At 39.9% G+C, this 23,403-nt stretch overlaps 1 protein-coding gene across 1 annotated transcript in view; it reads right to left on the bottom strand.

The window, feature by feature from the left end:
* Positions 1-23,403, bottom strand: part of LOC126996274 (dynein axonemal heavy chain 5-like) — a 63,683-nt gene that overhangs the window by 15,017 nt on the left and 25,263 nt on the right. Inside the window, exons 2-17 of the mRNA XM_050856651.1 lie at positions 22,953-23,101; positions 20,980-21,149; positions 20,231-20,457; positions 19,511-19,733; positions 12,940-13,138; positions 10,610-10,755; positions 9,365-9,580; positions 8,654-8,919; positions 7,944-8,112; positions 7,057-7,212; positions 6,499-6,654; positions 4,664-4,820; positions 3,135-3,265; positions 2,006-2,259; positions 1,287-1,476; positions 634-813 (exon numbers count right to left, since the gene is read on the bottom strand). Of these exons, the coding sequence (XP_050712608.1) occupies positions 634-813; positions 1,287-1,476; positions 2,006-2,259; positions 3,135-3,265; positions 4,664-4,820; positions 6,499-6,654; positions 7,057-7,212; positions 7,944-8,112; positions 8,654-8,919; positions 9,365-9,580; positions 10,610-10,755; positions 12,940-13,138; positions 19,511-19,733; positions 20,231-20,457; positions 20,980-21,149; positions 22,953-23,101 (2,989 nt within the window). The remainder of the gene's footprint in view (positions 1-633; positions 814-1,286; positions 1,477-2,005; positions 2,260-3,134; positions 3,266-4,663; positions 4,821-6,498; positions 6,655-7,056; positions 7,213-7,943; positions 8,113-8,653; positions 8,920-9,364; positions 9,581-10,609; positions 10,756-12,939; positions 13,139-19,510; positions 19,734-20,230; positions 20,458-20,979; positions 21,150-22,952; positions 23,102-23,403) is intronic.

Raw genomic sequence — 23,403 nt, 5'->3', positions numbered from 1 at the left:
CTAGGCATATTGTAATGGAAGAATGCTTACCTCCTCTGGCTTGTCCTTCTCAAACCTGTCACCAGTCCTTTTAAATTAAGCAGACAGACAGACAGGATGACAAGATACTGCACATCGGACACTAGGCATATTGTAATGGAAGAATGCTCACCTCCTCGGGCTTGTCCTTCTCAAACCTGTCACCAGTCCTTTTAAATTAAGCAGACAGACAGACAGGATGACAAGATACTGCACATCGGACACTAGGCATATTGTAATGGAAGAATGCTTACCTCCTCTGGCTTGTCCTTCTCAAACCTGTCACCAGTCCTTTTAAATTAAGCAGACAGACAGACAGGATGACAAGATACTGCACATCGGACACTAGGCATATTGTAATGGAAGAATGCTCACCTCCTCGGGCTTGTCCTTCTCAAACTTCTGTCACCAGTCCTTTTAAATTAAGCAGACAGACAGACAGGATGACAAGATACTGCACATCGGACACTAGGCATATTGTAATGGAAGAATGCTCACCTCCTCTGGCTTGTCCTTCTCAAACCACCAGTCCTTTTAAATTAAGCAGACAGAGAGACAGGATGACAAGATAATACACATCAGACACTGGACGTACTGGAATGGAAGAATGCATACCTCCTCGGGCTTGTCCTTCTCAAACCAGAGCCGCCAGTCCTTCTCGTTTTCGGTGATCTGGTCGAGCAGGGAGTTGAACTGCTGCAACTTGCTCAGCTCCACCAGGTTCAGCCACGTGATGTCCAGCACCCAGCGGAACGGCTTGGGCTGCACCGCCTTCAGGTCCAGGGAGGCTCCACCCTGACCACAAATAAGGGAGGAGAAGTGTTAGAAGAGTCTCCGATGAGCATCATACATAGTCAAACATAGAGCCATGATGGTGAAAAGTGTTGAGATATTTACCATCTAATATTATATAAAACCTAGACATATAGATCCACAATGATTATATAAGAGGCCAAAGGTTTCATTTTTTTGTTCATCTCTTTTTTGGCCACTGGAAATAGTTGATGTGAGGATTATGAGGATTATGGGCCATATTCTTAGGCATTTCAGCATCCAAGAACACATAATTGACAAGGCTTTCATAGGAGTTCTGGGCATTTCCAGGAGTAGTTTAATGACCCCGGTGGTAGTTTGACCCTTCTTCTGCACCATTAACCCAAAAACCACACTCAAGAGGACTCGATTAATCTCCTTTTTGCCATTTGAAAATAGTTGATGTGAGCGGTGGAAGCATCTAAGAGTACCAAGTGATGTCTCTCGGCTCATACCTTGATGAACTTCATAAACTCCTCATGCGAAATGTGGCCACACTGGAGGTCAATCTTCATGGCCAGGAGGAGCGTGAAGAGGAACTTGTGCCTCTCGTAGAAGCCTCGACAAGCATTCCTCCAGACAGTGACAGTGAGGAAGCGGATGATGTTTCCGATCCTTACCTTGGGGTTGTTGCTGCGGTCGGACCTGGAAGAAGAATAAAACATAGGCATAGAAAGGGCTAGTTAGATGTGTGTGTGTGTGTGTGTGTGTGTGTGTGTGTTCTCTCTTACTGATTCCTCCTTAACCCCTTGACTGTGGATTTCCTACAAGAAGACATCACCAAGCTACAGGAATGGAACAAAAAGTGGCTGCTACAATTAAATGAAGAAAAGTGTAGTCATGCACCTTGGGAGGGGAAATCCAGTATACCAATATCACATAGGAAACACTCCACTATCCACCACAGAGGCAGAGAAAGACCTGGGAGTATATGTTACCAGGCTACCAGTGAAGGCGAAATCCATGCCAATTGCAGCGGATGGGTTAAATTGTTTCTCTCAGTTGTATTTACACTTATTTCAGTCCTCACATCAGTATCTCAGAAAATATAACCTTGTGGAAGACCAACCCACATCCACCCAAGTCAACCTAAAGATATTTCATGTCAACCCGTTCAATGATACATGACATTTCACACACAAAAATAAGATTAGTTTTGTTCCAAGCCACGTACTTGATCATAGACATATCAAAGAGGACGAGGAACTGCCTGAGGGAGGTCTGGTACATGCAGGAGACCACAGCCATGTCGGTGATGAGGAAGTATAGGATGGAGCCACGTGTGGCTACCGGGCGGTACTCTTCACGAGCACCGTTGATCTTGCGCTCCGTCTCCGAGGCAACATGCAGCTTGGTGCTCACGTCCTGCGCGGTGGATTTAGTGTCCTGCAGCACCATGATCAGGTCCTCATCATCCACTAGTGAGCCCTGGAAAACAGACATCCTCCAGTCATACATCAACGTTATTTAGTCATACATCACAGCAGCCACTATAAACAAAATTAGCCTGCACCACTAATGGGCTGGGGCTGTCCATGAAGCCCCTTGAGAAAGCCTTCCAGCTACAGCACAAAAAACTAAATAAATAAACATAAATAAAATAAAATAAAAAATATTAAATCTTCCTCTAATCACACACCACACCAGCACGAAATTCCTAATGCTGTACTTCCTTCTTTTTTTCTTTTATCAGAGCAGCATCTACTGTGGTTTTTTTTTTCATTGTCATTTTTGTTGTTTTGCCCTTTAAGGTTTCTAGCTATATATACCATTACCATTAATGTGTAAAGCGTCAGTTCCATAATTTGATGATAAATCGTAATGTGTAATATATGGTTTGAAATTTCATCTTTTCTTTAAACTTTCTATCAAAGAAAATGTCTTTTTTAAGTTAAATATTTTGCATATTTTTGAAAAATAGATAAAGAGCATTTTTAAAAATTACTACTAAAATATGAAAATAATAAAAAACATTTTTCTCTTGATAGAAAGTTTAAAGAAAGATGAAATTTCAAAACCATATATTACACATTACGATTTATCATCAAATTATGGAACTGGACGCTTATACATTATAATGGTAATGATACTGCTAGAACCCAGCCTTAAGCTGCTGCCCTTGCTATGAAAAGAAAGAAAAATAAACTCTACAAGTCTATACTCCAATCCCACATCTACACAAGCTCCCTCTGCTCACACACCTTAAAGAAAATAGGATTGAGAGAAGATACAAGTGAAAATAATGAAAGAAAATACAGGTCAATAATTCCTTGTATATTTGCTCTCTTCCAGTCTTCACCGACCTGTACTGAGGTGAGACGGAAGAGCAGGTTGTCCTCCAGCTCCTTCATCCGCCGCTTGTTCTCCATTACCTCCTCGATGAGTGCCACACGCTCACTCTCGAGGTCACTCTTCTCCGTCCTGATGACCCGACCTGTTGCCCCCAAAACCATCATGTCTCAGTCTGGTTCTCTTAACACAATTATCTATCTGTCTATCTATCTGTGTTAGTATGTTTCATTGCTTCTATATATTGGTTTGTATCACTAATAACAGCGGAGCAATGTGAGGTTAAATTCATAATCAACCATAGTTCATAATATACTTGTTGCCCCAAATCCCCATGTCTCAGTCTGGTTCTCTTAAAACAATTATCTATCTATCTATCTATTTGTCTGTGTTAGTATGTTTCATTGCTTCTATATACTGGTTTGTATCACTAATAACAGCAGAGCAATGTGAGGTCAAATTCATAATCAACCATAGTCCATAATATACTTGTTGCCCCAAATCCCCGTGTCTCAGTCTGGTTCTAACACAATAATCTACCTTCCCTCAGTGTTAGTATACTTCATTATATCTAAATATTGGGTTATATCTCTAATAACAGCAGAGTAATATGAGGTTAAATCTACAACTATAATGAACCTGTTGCCCCTAACCATCATATCTCAGTCTGGTTCTTATGACACAATAATCTACCTTTTTAAGTGTTAGTATGCTTCGCTATCTCTAAATATTGGTTTACATCCCTAATAACAGTAGAGTAATATGAGGTTAAATTCATAATAAACCAAAACAGACCTGCTGCCCCAAATCCTAATGTCTCAGTCTGGTTCCCCTAACACAATAATCTACCTTTTGAAGTGTTAGTATGCTTCGCTATCTCTAAATATTGGTTTCTATCTCTCATAACAGCAGAGTAATATGAGGTTAAATTCATAATAAACCAAAACAGACCTGCTGCCCCAAATCCTCATGTCTCAGTCTGGTTCCCCTAACACAATAATCTACCTTTTTAAGTGTTAGTATGCTTCGCTATCTCTAAATATTGGTTTCTATCTCTAATAACAGCAGAGTAATATGAGGTTAAATTTATAATAAACCAAAACAGACCTGCTGCCCCAAATCCTAATGTCTCAGTCTGGTTCCCCTAACACAATAATCAACCTTAGTGTTAGTTTCATTAATTCTAAATATTGGTTTACATCCCTAATAACAGCAGAGGAATATGAGGTTAAATTCATAATAAACCAAAACAGACCTGCTGCCCCAAAGCATCATATCTCAGTCTGGTTCTCCTAACACAATTATCTACCTTTTCTCAGTTTAAGAACGTATCATTACTTCTAAATATTGGCTTATAACCCTAATAACAGCACAGCAATATGAGGTTAACTTTAGTTTCATTAACTTAACCTTATTTCAATGTCCCATATAGTTACAGTGTCAAAATTATCATCAGCAGAGATTTACGTTACTGAAAGAAAAAGATACAGAAGCAATCTTTTAGCAATGCACTATACAAAAGCACAAGGAGGATAATACTCACCCAACAGCTGATCCTCGAGGCCGTGCACCGTCACAGTGAAGTCAATGATGGCAGTCTTGGCCGAGACCTCCGGGGTGTAGGCGGGGTTGGGCAGCTTGGTGGTGATGTACAGCATGAAGCCCGGCATGATGTCACACTCCTTGTCGCCAACCACCACCTGCCGGGAAGCACTTGTTATCCTCCTTATCGTAAGATTAAAACGAGCAGGAAGGTTTGTGGAAGAGAATAGAGTTGAAGACATTGTTCTGAAAAGGTGATTGGTGGTTATAGTGGAGAAATTACTAGAAAAAGAGCAGTATGGAGTTAGAAGGTGATAGATATTAGATATTGATGTTGTCTTTTCTCTTTTTCTTTTTTCTTTTTCTTTTTCTTTTCTTTATTTTGCGCCTCGTGGTCTAGTGGTCAGCATGCCTGGCTTCTACTCTGCGGGCCTGGGTTCGAATCCCAGCCCGGGCAGTCAGCGTGCTGCTCACCCAGCTGTTCATCCTCCCTCTTGGGCTGGTCGATAAATGGGTACCTGGGGAAACCTGGGGAAGGTAAACTGTGGTAACCCGGATGTCACACTGGTCCTGTATCCCGGGGTAATGGGCTCCCTCCCACCACAGGCTCAAGGGCCAATGTTACGGAGATGAACACCGAGGCCACGTGCTGCTATAGCGTATGCCCCCAACTTTAACTTTCTCTCTGCCACCGTGTAATGAATTTGTAACCTCTCATAATGGCTAAAGAAGATTGGTCAGTGTGTATTACATCCCACTAACCATTCTGTCTCCTTCATTTTTCTTCAGTTCATCTTCTCAGTCACCTTCTTTAGTCCTTTCTCATTTCTTTATGTAATGATAGAGGCATTGTGAGCTCCCTAAACAGCCGGAAAAATGGGCCTGTCAAGCATTTTGGATCCTATTAACCCGTACAGTGTCGTCTTTTGTCATCGATAGGGGTCATGCCAGGTTGCACTTTTTTCGTATTTTTTTTATTTGCCCCTAAAAATGTAAAAAAATACAAATTATTTGATATATATATTATTTATATGCGAGGAACGCAACCCTAGATTATTCGTTGTCTTATTTTTTTCCGTCTCAAAGCTAATGATGTCATACCAGGAAAGGGAAATTTATCTTTAAATTTTTTTAGAGCCTATATTCTTTCCATTATAAACACTTCTCACTACCCTAAAGCGTGAGTAATGTATAAGTACTTCTTTACATCACAAAAACCTCAAAAAATAAACAGGAATTGTAAGTACAAGAAAATGACTGGATGCGCTTCAGGCAACACCGCTCGCTTCAAGGCCGTCTGTACTACAACCGTAGTTCACAAAGCTCAACATAACACTATGAAGCTTCCGACGATAAGTTTTCATCTCTGATTACTCTGAACCATAATTTACAATTCCACATGCCTTACTGATTATAGAATCAAGGAGTAATTACCTAGAAGAAAGTAACTTACCTTCTTGTATAATGATTTTTGTTGGAATGCAGACAAATGTACAGAAAGACCCTTTAACATCCATTTAAAAATACAAAGACTTCTCAAATTATTCCTCTTTACTGTCAATGAACAATGCTACATACACAAAGAAAAATAAAGGGCATATAAGCCCTCAAAAGAGCTTGCGTATATATACGTACTAAACACTTCCCTAAGAGGTACGTATATGTATGTACTAAACACTGTACGGGTTAACCATACTGCCTCTTTTTTTCATTAACAGTAAAGGAAGCAACTAAAGGGCAAAAATAAATTAAACAAAAAAAGCCCACTAAGCATTACTCCTTTTATTTTCCTTAGTGTACCACTCTAATCCCCTGCAGGCAATTGTTTTCCCTCACCTTCAGGATTGAGCCAGATTTGATGAAGTTACGGTCCAGGAGGTTGTCCAGGACGGGATCCAGCTCCTCCTCCACGTCCTCAATGAGCAGCGGCCGGCCCAGGGAGAGCGAGTCCTCCAGGTGGGTGCGGAAGTACTTGTGGTTCAGCGACGTGATCTGGAAAGTGGCGGAGCTTTTACTTGATCTGAGACACTGATAGAAACTGACAGAAATAAGCCACGTCTGAATTTTTGACACCCTCATTTCCAGGACCTTTACACATATATACTTTAATTTATGAGCTGGATTTGACAGAGTTACTAGTTATTTTCTGTACTTCATAGTGACAAGGACAAATAAAAAGACACTGATAGAAACTGATAGCAATAAGCCACGGCATATTCAAAAGCATGAAGGATGTTTTATGGAGCAAGTTTCACCTGTAGCTCAGACAAAAGAAAGACCTACCTCCATCCTTTTTTATTTAGAGGAACAGGGCAAGAATAAAACAAAGAATGAGGGAGTTTTTCCGAGAGTAATTTCAAAAGCACGAAGGATGTTTTATGGATCAAGTTTCACCTGTAGCTCATTCATTGCTTCTCTGTTCTTGATCCAAATCTTGCCCTGTCCTTGAGGGTCGATGAGGAGAGGGTAGCAGGACGCCTTGCTCACGATGAGGCCGTTCTGGATGCTGAGCTCATCATTGGGAAGTCCTTGAAGGTTCCACTCTGAGACCTGCCATGAGGAAGTGTAGAAAGTTAAAACGCACACACAAACACACACACATGAGAGGGAAGAGAAACAGCTGTAGAAGGAACAAGACAAGTTATAGAGGCAACTTGAGGAGAATAATATGAAAGCAGTAAAAATTGTCCTAAGTGTAGAGAGTTGAAACACACACACTCATATAAGGGAAAGGAAACAGCTGTAGAAGGAACTAGCCAAGATATAGAGGCAGATAGCAGAGAATAATATGAAAGGAGTAAATAGCAGAAGAAATTGTCCTATGAGTAGCGAGTTGAAGCACACACACACACACACACACACACACACACACACACACACACACACAAGGAAAAAGAAACAGCTGAAGAAAGAACAAGAGGAGGTGAAGGAGTAACTTGAAGAGAATAAAAAAAGCAGTAAATGGCAGGAAAAAATAAGAACAAGACAAGTTGAAGAAGCAGCTTGAGGAGAATTATACATGAAAGTAGTAAATGGCAGTAAAAATTGTCCTTAGCAGTTTGAGAAAGACAATACAAAAGCAGGAAACAGCAGTAGAAATTGTCCTTAGCAGTCTGAGAAAGACAATACAAAAGCAGGAAACAGAAGTAGAAATTGTCCTTAGCAGTTTGAGAAAGACAATACAAAAGCAGGAAACAGAAGTAGAAATTGTCCTTAGCAGTTTGAGAAAGACAATACAAAAGCAGGAAACAGCAGTAGAAATTGTCCTGAGAGTAGCATACCGTGGCGTTGTCGATGAGCCAGGAGGTGATGTCCAAGTCAGTGGTGTAGGGAATGCTGCGTGTGTGGAAGAGGGACCGCCACATCTTGATCATCTTGGTGCGGTACTCCTGGTTGAAGGGACCCGCGTAGGACAGGAAGGCCGTGGTCAGCAGGACGTCGCCAACCAACCTGAAGGCAGAATATTAGCATTAACAACCACTTGGTCTTCTTTATTCTAACATGTCCTGATCCCTGTTCCATATTAACTCCATGATAAAGTGGCCATCATAAGAATAATCTCAATTTCTCATTCTTACATGCTTAATTCTTGCCTGCCTACAGACCCACTCTCCTAACATTCTTGCCTTTGAAATATAATATATGAGTGTCATTATCACCTGCTTCCTTCCATGTTCTTTAGTTCCTAGCAATTACAAGAAGCAGTAATGTTTCAAAACTGGCACATTTACCAATTAATACACTCCATACCAATTAGTACTTATATCAGGAAATCTTATACTATGAAAACTTGACGGGAGATATAAAAAAAATTCACTACAGTCAATACAAAGAATGCTTACTGCTCTTTACTTTGACAATACTTAGTTCATTTAATTTTCTACAACAGTTCGTTTTTCAAGGGTAGCCTAAACCAATATGAATACATGCTGGCACAGTACATTAACAATAGCAAGACTTAATCCAAAGTCACACAGAAGACTTCCCTCACCTTCCCAGCTGCTGCCTCAGGGACTTGCTCTGCTTGGTCCAGCGCACCTTCTCCCCAGCCAGTCCGTTGATGAGTGTCGCCGCCGCCTGCATCTTCCTGCGACACACATTGGCGGCATCAATGAGCTTCTGCTTCTCCGCCAGTGCTGTTTGGTACTGTCCTCGCACCACGTCCAGCTCCCTCTGCTTGTCATCCAGCACTGCCTGGGCACGCTCCAGGTCACCCATGGCCAGGCGTAGACGAGCCTCCTGCAGTGCTAAGTTGGACTGCCACAAAGAAGGGTACGTATAAGCATTTCACGTTTCCAGGACATAGTTTTTCCTGTACGTATTTACTGTATAACACAATTTAATCATGTTATTTCCTTTCTCTAATGATAAAAAAGTATCCACAGCAAGAACAGTTGGAAGCTAGAGATGGTATAAAACAACTCAAACTGAAAATTCAATGTCTTTACCTGTAACCCTTTCTGCATATCACAACTCAATTATGTTTTTCCTTTATCTAACAGCAAAAAGTATCCATAGCAAAAACAGGTCACAGCTACACAAATAACATGGTGTAGAACAACTCTCTTTTTTCTTTTGTTAGACCAGAGTCTAGGGGGCTTTCTGTTGCTGTTTTTGTTCTTTCCCTTGATCTGCCTCCCTTGCTATATAAAAATAATAATAATAAAAAAGTCACGTATGTCGCCTCCTGCTGTGATGTTACCTTGAGCGGCAGCACCTCCTTGTTCACGCCGAAGAAGACTGCCATGGCCCGTGTCCAGGAGAGGAGGCCGGCCACGTCGCCACACACCCGCTTGGCCGTGTCCATGTCGTAGTCCTCCATGTCAAAGTACGGCTCCAGCAGCTCCGTCACCTCGTCATTAATGGAGTCCTTCGGGAAGTTTTGCAGCGACAGGAGGAAGGTTGTGCTGGCCATCATCTGGAGGGAGTTAAATGTTAAGTATTCTGTCCTGTGGCTGTCTATTACTATTTCCTTCTAGTTGAAAAGTTACTGTAACTTTTGGAATATAAAATGCACTCTCTTCCCCCAAAATGGAGCCTAAAAACCTCCTGTATTCCATATGCATGATATATTCACTAGTACTAATACCAATTTCCGAGTAACTAATTTACTAGCACTAACTTTCTTTTTATTTCTGCTGAGGCTTTCAAGATAGTACATGTGACTGACACTCCCCCAACCTTTTCATTGTTACCTTTCAACTATCCATCAGCTGAATCCCAACCTTTTCATTGTTACATTCCAACTATCCATCAGCTGAATCCCAACCTTTTCATTGTTACATTCCAACTATCCATCAGCTGAATCCCAACCTTTTCATTGTTACCTTTCAACTATCCATCAGCTGAATCCCAATCTTTTCATTGTTACCTTTCAACTATCCATCAGCTGAATCCCAATCTTTTCATTGTTACATTCCAACTATCCATCAGCTGAATCCCAATCTTTTCATTGTTACCTTTCAACTATCCATCAGCTGAATCCCAACCTTTTCATTGTTACATTCCAACTATCCATCAGCTGAATCCCAACCTTTTCATTGTTACATTCCAACTATCCATCAGCTGAATCCCAACCTTTTCATTGTTACCTTTCAACTATCCATCAGCTGAATCCCAATCTTTTCATTGTTACCTTTCAACTATCCATCAGCTGAATCCCAACCTTTTCTTTGTTACCTTTCAACTATCCATCAGCTGAATCCCAACCTTTTCATTGTTACCTTTCAACTATCCATCAGCTAACTTCATCCTGCTCTTTTGATAATAATTTCTCTATTCTGATGATAAATCAGCTTTTCACTTGAACAATGTTTTCGATACTTTTCTTTTCCACGTACCTACCTCCTCATTTTCTGGTAATTTTTCCCTTCCAACCAATAATCAGCTTTTTACTTGAACAATGCACTCACCACTTTCCTTTCCACACACACTATACCAGTCCTACCTTGAGGCTGTCAGACCAGGAGGGCTTGGGGCACGGGACGATGGGGTCGGGCTTGACAGGCTGCACGTGGCGTTGGAACAGCAGCAACACACAGTCCATGATGCGCATGATGAGGTGTGGAGGCCGGCCCAGCTTACGGATGGTGGCTGAAAGGTGAAAAAATGCTATTGCCTGGACTCTGGCTGTAAATGATCTTGAACCTATGGAACTAACCTATTATTAATTGCTGTTTATATGCTAATTGCTTTAACAAACTTATGAAATGCATGCCTCCACCTTTTCTGCACGTGAATTTTCACTCAATTTCATCTCTATGCAGCCCAACTTCCTAATGCAAGAGTGAATCCGTATCTTCATTCTTTCATCTTTCTCACTCGTACACTCTGGAACAGCTGTCTATCTATATTATCTATACCTTACCTATGATTTGAACTTCATGAGGGGAATATCAAGACACCCTAGAGCTAAATTCAATCATCTTTTTGTCATCTTTCTGTGTTGTCTACAACAGTGGTTCCCAACCTTTTCAAAGCCACGGACCAGTCGAGCAGGTGAAAAAAATTCTGCGGACCAGTACCATAGGCATAGATCCAAGCATATTTAATGACGAGATTTTCTATTCTCTTTTTTCTATTACTCTCTCGGTCCCACACGTCCTTCTGTGTGTATCGAAACACACGAGAAATTAATTACAACAAGGAGAGGGTATTCCCCGGCTGCCTGGGATTGAACCCGCGACCAGCGTGACGGGAGAGCCACTCCTTACCGAGTCGGCCAAAGAGGTACCCCACTGGCTAAGTGGGTTATGGGAGGCTCATTCATCAGGCCGTCGCCACACTACACATACACTGACATTTATATATTCCAAATACATGTTTTATTTTTTTAGCAATTTAAAATTCACTGGGACAATACCATGTAATGTAATGTTTCACATTATACAAAGTAAAGTGAATATAAAGGCTAAATTATTCAAATGGACGCCATGAGGGAAAAATACTACACTAACTACAGCACTTAGTACTGCAATAGACATGGAAAAGACCAGCTGTCATGGTGATAGATTCATGTACCTATTTCAAGGTCTATCAGTACACCAAAACGTAATATCTCATGTTTTACAAATGAAATTAGAAATACATATACAGTCATCCCTCAAATAGTATGGGGGTTAGGGACCCAGGACTCCCTTACTATTCAAAAATCTGTATAAAATTAGTGCCCCCCTTAGAAACACTCCTGGGCTGTGTTTGAGAGAGAGAATCGGGACTCTCGGAACGTCCCGAGTGCTCTCAAATGTGTGATGCGGCAGCACGAGTTGCCAACTCAGCACGTCTGCTGGCTACTGGCTTTGAGGAGGTGGAGCGCCTTCATGCTGTGATGACGTCATCAGCAATATGGAGGCCCAAACAAACACATATAAGTGTTTCCATTGCATTTCACCTCTCTGTGCCCCATAACCACTGCAGCTTCCTTTTCATCTTCTGCTGTAAGGAGTTCGTCAGCCAGGACAGCTAGTAATGCATGTTAAACGTCGCCAGGAAGATCAGCGTACGCCATTTTGCTGCGAGTGAGACGCCATTACCATAGCAACGACGAGGCTTAGTAAAACGACGGCCTTTATCTCCACTCTTGCAGCACTCTTGGAGCACTGGCAGTTACTGGGGCAAGAATTTCTTTTACACTATGATTTTCAGGGTGTTGGCCCTGAAGGAGGAAGCTGTTTCAAAGGCTGTAGTTGGGACTGAAAGGGACAACTACCTCCCGAACCAAGACCAAGACCAAGACCAAGATGATAGATACAGCGAACACTGCTCTCATTCACGTGGTATGCTCTCCCTATAGCAACGTAATTCATCCCAAAACGTAACTTCTAAATCTGAATTTTTCTGCAAGGTGAACACCTATCTCAAACACTTTGGGGTGCTTTCAGCAGGTGTTTTGGTAGAACAGTGTTGCCACTTATGCCATGGCTACTTGGTGCGACGAGCGGGAAATTTAAAAATCCTCAAAAAAATCTTCCATGACAATCAGTATAAAACCGAAACTGTACTATTGAAAACCGTACTATTTGAGGGACGACTGTATAAGCATATTACTCGTAATCATGAACAAAATAAAAAGTCACTAGTAAACCAATTTGGTGGACCAGCAAATCATAAGCCATGTACCGGCACCAGTCCGCAGACCATGGGTTGGGAACCACTGGTCTAGAAGAAGCATTTTTTGGGCCAGTTTTTTGTTTGGCCTTTGATCTGTCTCCTTTATCAATAAGAAAAAGATGAATAGACAACAAACATCCACTAGTGAGAGGCCAAAGAGAAGGTTACCTATATGTGCTGGCTTGATGGTGTTCAGCGCAGCCTCAGCCTCCTCCAGGGCGGGCCGAGCTGCCTCCAGTTTCTCCTCGGCCAGGGACTTGTCTTTGGCGATGTCGTTGACGAGCGCCTGAGCCTTGTCTCGCACCTTCTCCACCTCCTCCTTGATGGTCTCTGCCTCTTCAGCTCGTCGGGTCACTACCTCAAGGATCTGGGTCACAAACACATTGGCTTTCATCTCACATATAAGGAATTCATCAACTTTTCTACCAATTATATTTATTACCTGTATTTTTCCTGCCAGTTTATAAGATACATATTACAACTTTATTTTCCACCTTTGTTCTATATGGCTCTAGTGCAGTGAAGAACATATTGAACCACTAGAATTACTGAACAAAAGTCACAGTAAAGGGAAGGAGCTGGTAATTCACTTATACTATGACCTCTATGGCAGACTTGTAAAATATTCTGCTGAACCTATTCAATGATTTACCACAAACAAAAAAGGACATACAGTACCACAAACAAACAAAAAGGACATAAAGTACCACAAACCAACAAATAGAACATACAGTATCACAAACCAACAAAAAGGACATACAGTACCACAAACAAATAAAAAAGGACAGAAAGTACCACAAACAATCAAAAAAGGACATACAGTACCACAAACAAACAAAAAAGGACATACAGTACCACAAACAAACAAAAAAGGACACACTGTACTACAAAAAAATAAAAAAGGACATACAAACAAACAAAAAAGGACACAGTACTACAAAAAAATAAAAAAGGACACACAGTACTACAAAAAAATAAAAAAGGACATACAAACAAACAAAAAAGGACACAGTACTACAAAAAAATAAAAAAGGACACACTGTACTACAAAAAAATAAAAAAGGACATACAAACAAACAAAAAAGGACACAGTACTACAAAAAAATAAAAAAGGACACACTGTACTACAAAAAAATAAAAAAAGGACATACAAACAAACAAAAAAGGACACAGTACTACAAAAAAATAAAAAAGGACACACTGTACTACAAAAATATAAAAAAGGACATACAAACAAACAAAAAAGGACACAGTACTACAAAAAAATAAAAAAGGACACACAGTACTACAAAAAAATAAAAAAGGACATACAAACAAACAAAAAAGGACACACAGTACTACAAAAAAATAAAAAAGGACATACAAACAAACAAAAAAGGACACACAGTACTACAAAAAAATAAAAAAGGACATACAGTACCACAAACAAACAAAAAAGGGCATACGTACAGTACCACAAACAAAAAAGGACAGACAGTACCACAAACAAACAAAAGGGACATACAGTACCACAAACAAACAAAAAAGGACATACAGTACCACAAACAAACAAAAAGGACACACTGTACCACAAACAAACAAAAAAGGACATACAGTACCACAACCAAACAAAAAAGGACATACAGTACCACAAACAAACAAAAAAGGACACACAGTACCACAAACAAACAAAAAAGGACATACAGTACCACAAACAAACTAAAAAGGACATACAGTACCACAAACAAACTAAAAAGGACATACAGTACCACAAACAAAAAAGGACACACAGTACCACAAACAAACAAAAAAGGACACACAGTACCACAAACAAATAAAAAAGGACATACAGTACCACAAACAAACAAAAAAGGACATACAGTACCACAAACAAACAAAAAAGGACACACAGTACCACAAACAAATAAAAAAGGACATACAGTACCACAAACAAACAAAAAAGGACATACAGTACCACAAGCAAACAAAAAAGACATACAGTACCACAAACAAACAAAAAAGGACATACAGTACCACAAACAAATAAAAAAGGACATAGTACCACAAACAAATAAAAATGGACATACAGTACCACAAACAAAAAAGGACACACAGTACCACAAACAAACATAAAAGGACATACAGTACCACAAACAAAAAAGGACATACAGTACCACAAACAAACATAAAAGGACAGACAGTACCACAAACAAACAAAAAAGGACAGACAGTACCACAAACAAACAAAAAAGGACAGACAGTACCACAAACAAATAAAAAAGGACATACAGTACCCCAAACAAACAAAAAAGGACAGACAGTACCACAAATAAAAAAGGACATACAATACCACAAACAAGCAAAAAAGGACATACAGTACCACAAACAAACAAAAAAGGACAGACAGTACCACAAACAAATAAAAAAGGACATACAGTACCACAAACAAACAAAAAAGGACATACAGTACCACAAACAAACAAAAAAGGACATACAGTACCACAAACAAACAAAAAAGGACATACAGTACCACAAACAAACAAAAAAGGACATACAGTACCACAGACATAAAAGGACAGACAGTACCACAAACAAGCAAAAAAGGACATACAGTACCACAAACAAACAAAAAAGGACATACAGTACCACAGACATAAAAGGACAGACAGTACCACAAACAAACAAAAAAGTACATACAGTACCACAAACAAACAAAAGAGGACATACAGTACCACAAACAAAAAAGGACATACAGTACCACAAACAAACAAAAAAGGACACACAGTACCACAAACAAACAAAAAGGACACACAGTACCACAAACAAACAAAAAAGGATATACAGTACCACAAACAAACAAAAAAGGACATACAGTACCACAAACAAAAAAGGACATACAGTAACACAAACAAACAAAAAAGGACATACAGTACCACAAACAAACAAAAAAGGACATACAGTACCACAAACAAATAAAAATGGACATACAGTACCACAAGCATAAAAGGACATACAGTACCACAAACAAACAAAAAAGGACATACAGTACCACAAACAAACAAAAAAGGACATACAGTACCACAAACAAACAAAAAAGGACATACAGTACCACAAACAAACAAAAAAGGGCATACAGTACCACAAACAAACAAAAAAGGACATACAGTACCACAAACAAACAAAAAAGGGCATACAGTACCACAAACAAACAAAAAAGGGCATACAGTACCACAAACAAACAAAAAGGACATACAGTACCACAAACAAACAAAAAGGACATACAGTACCACAAACAAACAAAAAAGGACATACAGTACCACAAACAAACAAAAAAGGACATACAGTACCACAAACAAACAAAAAAGGACATACAGTACCACAAACAAAGAAAAAAGGGCATACAGTACCACAAACAAACAAAAAAGGACATACAGTACCACAAACAAACAAAAGGACATACAGTACCACAAACAAACAAAAAAGGACATACAGTACCACAAACAAACAAAAAGGACATACAGTACCACAAACAAACAAAAGGACATACAGTACCACAAACAATCAATAAAGGACATACAGTACCACAAACAAACAAAAAGGACATACAGTACCACAAACAAACAAAAGGACATACAGTACCACAAACAAACAAAAAAGGACATACAGTACCACAAACAAAAGGACATACAGTACCACAAACAAACAAAAAAGGACATACAGTACCACAAACAAACAAAAAAGGACATACAGTACCACAAACAAACAAAAAGGACATACAGTACCACAAACAAACAAAAGGACATACAGTACCACAAACAAACAAAAAAGGACATACAGTACCACAAACAAACAAAAAGGACATACAGTACCACAAACAAACAAAAGGACATACAGTACCACAAACAAACAAAAAAGGACATACAGTACCACAAACAAACAAAAAGGACATACAGTACCATAAACAAATATAAAAAAGACCATATAGTACCACAAACATAAAAGGACACACAGTACCACAAACAAACAAAAAAGGACACACAGTACCACAAACAAATAAAAAAGGACATACAGTACCACAAACAAACAAAAAAGGACATACAGTACCACAAACAAACAAAAAAGGACACACAGTACCACAAACAAATAAAAAAGGACATACAGTACCACAAACAAACAAAAAAGGACATACAGTACCACAAGCAAACAAAAAAGACATACAGTACCACAAACAAACAAAAAAGGACATACAGTACCACAAACAAATAAAAAAGGACATAGTACCACAAACAAATAAAAATGGACATACAGTACCACAAACAAAAAAGGACACACAGTACCACAAACAAACATAAAAGGACATACAGTACCACAAACAAAAAAGGACATACAGTACCACAAACAAACATAAAAGGACAGACAGTACCACAAACAAACAAAAAAGGACAGACAGTACCACAAACAAACAAAAAAGGACAGACAGTACCACAAACAAATAAAAAAGGACATACAGTACCCCAAACAAACAAAAAAGGACAGACAGTACCACAAATAAAAAAGGACATACAATACCACAAACAAGCAAAAAAGGACATACAGTACCACAAACAAATAAAAAAGGACATAGTACCACAAACAAATAAAAATGGACATACAGTACCACAAACAAAAAAGGACACACAGTACCACAAACAAACATAAAAGGACATACAGTACCACAAACAAAAAAGGACATACAGTACCACAAACAAACATAAAAGGACAGACAGTACCACAAACAAACAAAAAAGGACAGACAGTACCACAAACAAACAAAAAAGGACAGACAGTACCACAAACAAATAAAAAAGGACATACAGTACCCCAAACAAACAAAAAAACCAGGACAGACATTACCACAAATAAAAAAGGACATACATTAACAAAAACAATCAAAAAAGGACATACAGTACCACAAACAAACAAAAAAGGACAGACAGTACCACAAACAAATAAAAAAGGACATACAGTACCACAAACAAACAAAAAAGGACATACAGTACCACAAACAAACAAAAAAGGACATACAGTACCACAAACAAACAAAAAAGGACATACAGTACCACAAACAAACAAAAAAGGACATACAGTACCACAGACATAAAAGGACAGACAGTACCACAAACAAGCAAAAAAGGACATACAGTACCACAAACAAACAAAAAAGGACATACAGTACCCCAGACATAAAAGGACAGACAGTACCACAAACAAACAAAAAGTACAGTACCACAAACAAACAAAAGAGGACATACAGTACCACAAACAAAAAAGGACATACAGTACCACAAACAAACAAAAAAGGACACACAGTACCACAAACAAACAAAAAGGACACACAGTACCACAAACAAACAAAAAAGGATATACAGTACCACAAACAAACAAAAAAGGACATACAGTACCACAAACAAAAAAGGACATACAGTAACACAAACAAACAAAAAAGGACATACAGTACCACAAACAAACAAAAAAGGACATACAGTACCACAAACAAATAAAAATGGACATACAGTACCACAAGCATAAAAGGACATACAGTACCACAAACAAACAAAAAAGGACATACAGTACCACAAACAAACAAAAAAGGACATACAGTACCACAAACAAACAAAAAGGACATACAGTACCACAAACAAACAAAAAAGGACATACAGTACCACAAACAAACAAAAAAGGACATACAGTACCACAAACAAACAAAAAAGGACATACAGTACCACAAACAAACAAAAAAGGACATACAGTACCACAAACAAAAAAAAAGGACATACAGTACCACAAACAAACAAAAAGGACATACAGTACCACAAACAAACAAAAAAGGACATACAGTACCACAAACAAACAAAAAGGACATACAGTACCACAAACAAACAAAAAGGACATACAGTACCACAAACAAACAAAAGGACATACAGTACCACAAACAAACAAAAAAGGACATACAGTACCACAAACAAACAAAAGGACATACAGTACCACAAACAAACAAAAAAGGACATAGAGTACCACAAACAAACAAAAAGGACATACAGTACCACAAACAAACAAAAGGACATACAGTACCACAAACAAACAAAAGGACATACAGTACAACAAACAAACAAAAAGGACATACAGTACCACAAACAAACAAAAGGACATACAGTACCACAAACAAACAAAAAGGACATACAGTACCACAAACAAACAAAAAGGACATACAGTATCACAAACAAACAAAAAGGACATACAGTACCACAAACAAACAAAAAGGACATACAGTACCACAAACAAACAAAAGGACATACAGTACCACAAACAAACAAAAGGACATACAGTACCACAAACAAACAAAAAAGGACATACAGTACCACAAACAAACAAAAAGGACATACAGTACCACAAACAAACAAAAGGACATACAGTACCACAAACAAACAAAAAAGGACATACAGTACCACAAACAAACAAAAAGGACATACAGTACCATAAACAAATATAAAAAAGACCATATAGTACCACAAACATAAAAGGACATACAGTACCACAAACAAACAAAAAGGACATACAGTACCACAAACAAACAAAAGGACATACAGTACCTTAAACAAATATAAAAAAGACCATATAGTACCACAAACAAAAAAGGACACAGTACCACAAACCAACAAAAAAAGGAAATTCAGTTGATGTTTTCCGCAGGTTTAAAGAAGGATGATAATTCTTCACCCACCTTCTGTGCTTTCTCCGAGGCCACTGCCAGCTCTGCCTCCATGACTTTAAGTTCCTCCCTGAGACGCTCCACAGCCACAGACGCCTCCTGCAGCTTGTCCAGGCCAGACGTCATCCTGGTAGCAGACTCGCCTATCTCCTCACGCTTCTCGTTATATATTTTCTTGTAGATGCTGATGAAGGAGAGGAAGGACTTGGGGGTGACATGAGCTGCCCGCCGGTACCTGTATCGTGAGAGAATGGATTGGTGGGTGACTCCATTAACCCCTTGACTGTGGATTTCCTACAAGAGGACATCACCAAGCTACAGGAATGGAACAAAAAGTGGCTGCTGTAATTCAACGAAGAAAAATGTAAAGTCATGCACCTTGGGAGAGGAAATCCAGCACACCAATACCACATGGGAAACACTCCACTATCCACCACAGAGGCAGAGAAAGACTTGGGAGTATATGTTACTAGGCTACCAGTGAAGGCGAAATCCGTGGCAATTGCAGCGGACGGATTAAGCTGTTTCTATAATTCTAAACTCGTCTGTACTCACCTTTTGTTAAATTATCTATGAGCTTAAAGTATGATCACTTGAATGTATTAATAGCTGTAAATTGATATACTAAAGTTAGGTTTATACAAAGATGTCATTGTAAGTAACACATAACAAACTAGAAAATGATGAGAGTGGGACAGCTTCACTTCCATCAAAATGAGACATGAACTTTACCTCTGAAAATAGTCATTGCAGAGTTGAGCCACATGGTCGTGGATAGTTCCCATGCCCTTCACCAGGCCAGTCTTCACCTCGGAGGTGCTGATGATCTCGTAACTCTCCAGGAAGTGTTGAGCTACGGCCACCAGCGCCTCTTTGGGCCATGGCTGGAACCAGTCTATTGTGCAGCCGCTGATCAGGCCCGGGAACTTCATGGCTCGGGTACGAAACTTCTCACCAACCTAAAGAGAAGACAAATCCACTTTTTCTTCTTCTTTTCATTTAACGTCCTTATTTTTCTTTATGGGGTTGGCCAGGCTATGAATCTCTCTCACTGTGTTACTAAAACCTACTAACTTTTAGTAACTGTGTTACTAAAAACTCACTAACTTCTCGCCAACCTGCAGAGAAGACAAATCCACTTTTTCTTCTTCTTTTCATTTAACGTCCTTATTTTTCTTTATGGGGTTGGCCAGGCTATGAATCTCTCTCACTGTGTTACTAAAACCACTAACTCACTAACTTCTCGCCAACCTGCAGAGAAGACAAATACACTTCTTCTTCTTCTTTTATTTTAACATCCTAATTTTCCCTTATGAGGTTGGACGGGCTAAGAATCTCTTCCACTGTGTTACCAAAAATCATCATCTAGACTCCAGAAGCTACTTTATGGAAATTCTAATGATAAGATGAAGCGTTTCTTTTGTGTGCATATTTAAAGCATGGCTACTGATTGTGGCTGGAGCTGAGGACTGTTTACTTACAGGGGAGAAGCAGAGGACGACGTGGAGGTTCTGTCGGGTGCGTGTCAGGAAGAAGTCCATCACGTTCTCCGGCGTGGGTGGGCGGCGCGGGTGTTCTCGCTTCATGACGGGAATCAGCTCACTCACAATCTCACCCTGCTCGTCACGGTTAAACAGATTGCTGACCATACCTGAAATGGAGCAATGTGAACTTTGAGCCTACTTAACGACTGTGCACCTTTGCCCTCCTTCTGCCACACTTTCCCTTCCCTTCCCTCATCTTCCCTTAGCACCCAGAGTATAAACACTTCTGAGGAGGAACAATATTGCCCTCCTTCTGCCACACTTTCCCTTCCCTTCCCTCATCTTCCCTTAGCACCCAGAGTATAAACACTTCTGAGGAGGAATAATATTGCCCTCCTTCTGCCACACTTTGCCTTCCCTTCCCTCATCTTCCCTTAGCACCCAGAGTATAAACACTTCTGCACTCTAAACCTACATAACACCTTTTCATCCTTGCCTTCCCTCATCTTCCCTTAGCATCCAGAATATAAACACTTCTGCACTCTAAACCTACATAACACCTTTTCATCCTTGCCTTCCCTTATCTTCCCTTAGCACCCAGAGTATGAACACTTCTACACTCTAAACCTACATAACACCTTTTCATCCTTCCCTTCCCTCATCTTCCCTTAGCACCCAGAGTATAAACACTTCTACACTCTAAACCTACATAACACCTTTTCATCCTTGCCTTCCTCTTGTTGCATTTTCCCTTCCCTTCCCTCATCTTCCCTTAGCACCCAGAGTATAAACACTTCTGCACTCTAAACCTACATAACACCTTTTCATCCTTGCCTTCCCTCATCTTCCCTTAGCATCCAGAGTATAAACACTTCTGCACTCTAAACCTACATAACACCTTTTCATCCTTGCCTTCCCTCATCTTCCCTTAGCATCCAGAGTATAAACACTTCTGCACTCTAAACCTACATAACACCTTTTCATCCTTGCCTTCCCTCATCTTCCCTTAGCACCCAGAGTATAAACAGTTCTGCACTCTAAACCTACATAACACCTTTTCATCCTTGCCTTCCTCTTGTTGCATTTTCCCTTCCCTTCTCTCATCTTCCCTTACCAATTAACATCCAGAGTACTAACACATCTAAGGAAGAATTGAACTCTGAACCTACATAACAATTTTGCATCCTTGTTTTCCTTCTGCTGCACCTTCCCTTCCCTTCTCTTGTCTTTCTTTGCCATTCAGAGTGTTAAAGCATTTGAGAAGGTATTGAACTCCGAACCTATATTACAGCTTTCCATCCTTGCCTCCCTTCTGCTGTGCTTTCTCTTCCCTTCCCTCTTTTTCCCTCAGCATCCAGAGTATTAATGCATTTGAGAAGGTATTGAACTCACAACCTATTTTACAGCTTTCCATCCTTGCCTCTCTTCTGCTGTGCTTTCTCTTCCCTTCCCTCTTCTTCCCTCAGCATCCAGAGTATTAACACATCCGAGGGGGAATTGAACTCTAAACCTACATAACTTTGCATCCATCCCTTCCATTTGGTGTACTTTCTCTTCCCTTCCCTCTTCTTCCCTCAGCATCCAGAGTATTAACACATCCGAGGGGGAACTGAACTCTAAACCTACATAACTTTACATCCATCCCTTCCATTTGGTGTACTTTCCCTTTCCTTCCCTCTTCTTCCCTCAGCATCCAGAGTATTAACACATCCAAGGGGGAATTCAACTCTAAACCTACATAACTTCGCATCCATCCCTTCCATCTGGTGTACTTTCTCTTCCCTTCCCTCGTCTTTCCTTAGCATCCAGAGCATTAACACATCTGAGGGGGAATTGAAATCTGAGCCAACATAACAACTTTGTATCCTCGTCTTCCTACTCCTGCACTTTCCCTTCCTTCCCCTCATCTTCCCCTAGCATCCAGAGTACTAACACATCCAAGGAGGAGAGAAGAGGGGTGGCAGACTTACCCGAGGACAGGACGTTGTTGAGGTACTCCAGGAAGGCCTCCTCCTTCACCTCCTGGTCCGTGAAGATGAACGTTGTGCCCTTGCCCTGGATCCCACACGTCCGGTACAGCACCTTCAGGTCCTCAAGCAGGTTGGCGGTGTTGTATGATCTGCAGGATTGGTAGGGTTGGTAGGGGGTTGGTAGCAAAGGGTTGGTAGCAAAGGGTAGGTAGCAAATAACATAGAGAAATGCGTTGCTTATGGACAACAACACCTTTTAGTCTTTAGTGAGGTCAATGTTGTCAGTGTGTTTTAAGACAATGGTCATAGAATGGGTATTACCACAACATCTGTGTAAATGATGTGATTACAAGTCATAGTACTGTAAAAAAAGAACAAAAAATAATGAAAGTTTGAACAGTTACATGAATAGGTAGAGCTGTGCTATATGGAAAAAAGTGAGTTGAAGGAT

The sequence above is a fragment of the Eriocheir sinensis genome, chromosome 9 (genome assembly GCF_024679095.1).
Source record: "Eriocheir sinensis breed Jianghai 21 chromosome 9, ASM2467909v1, whole genome shotgun sequence".
In the NCBI taxonomy this organism is placed as follows: domain Eukaryota; kingdom Metazoa; phylum Arthropoda; class Malacostraca; order Decapoda; family Varunidae; genus Eriocheir; species Eriocheir sinensis.
The sequence above is the reverse complement of the archived record's forward strand: the minus strand, read 5'-3'. Positions and strand labels throughout refer to the sequence as shown.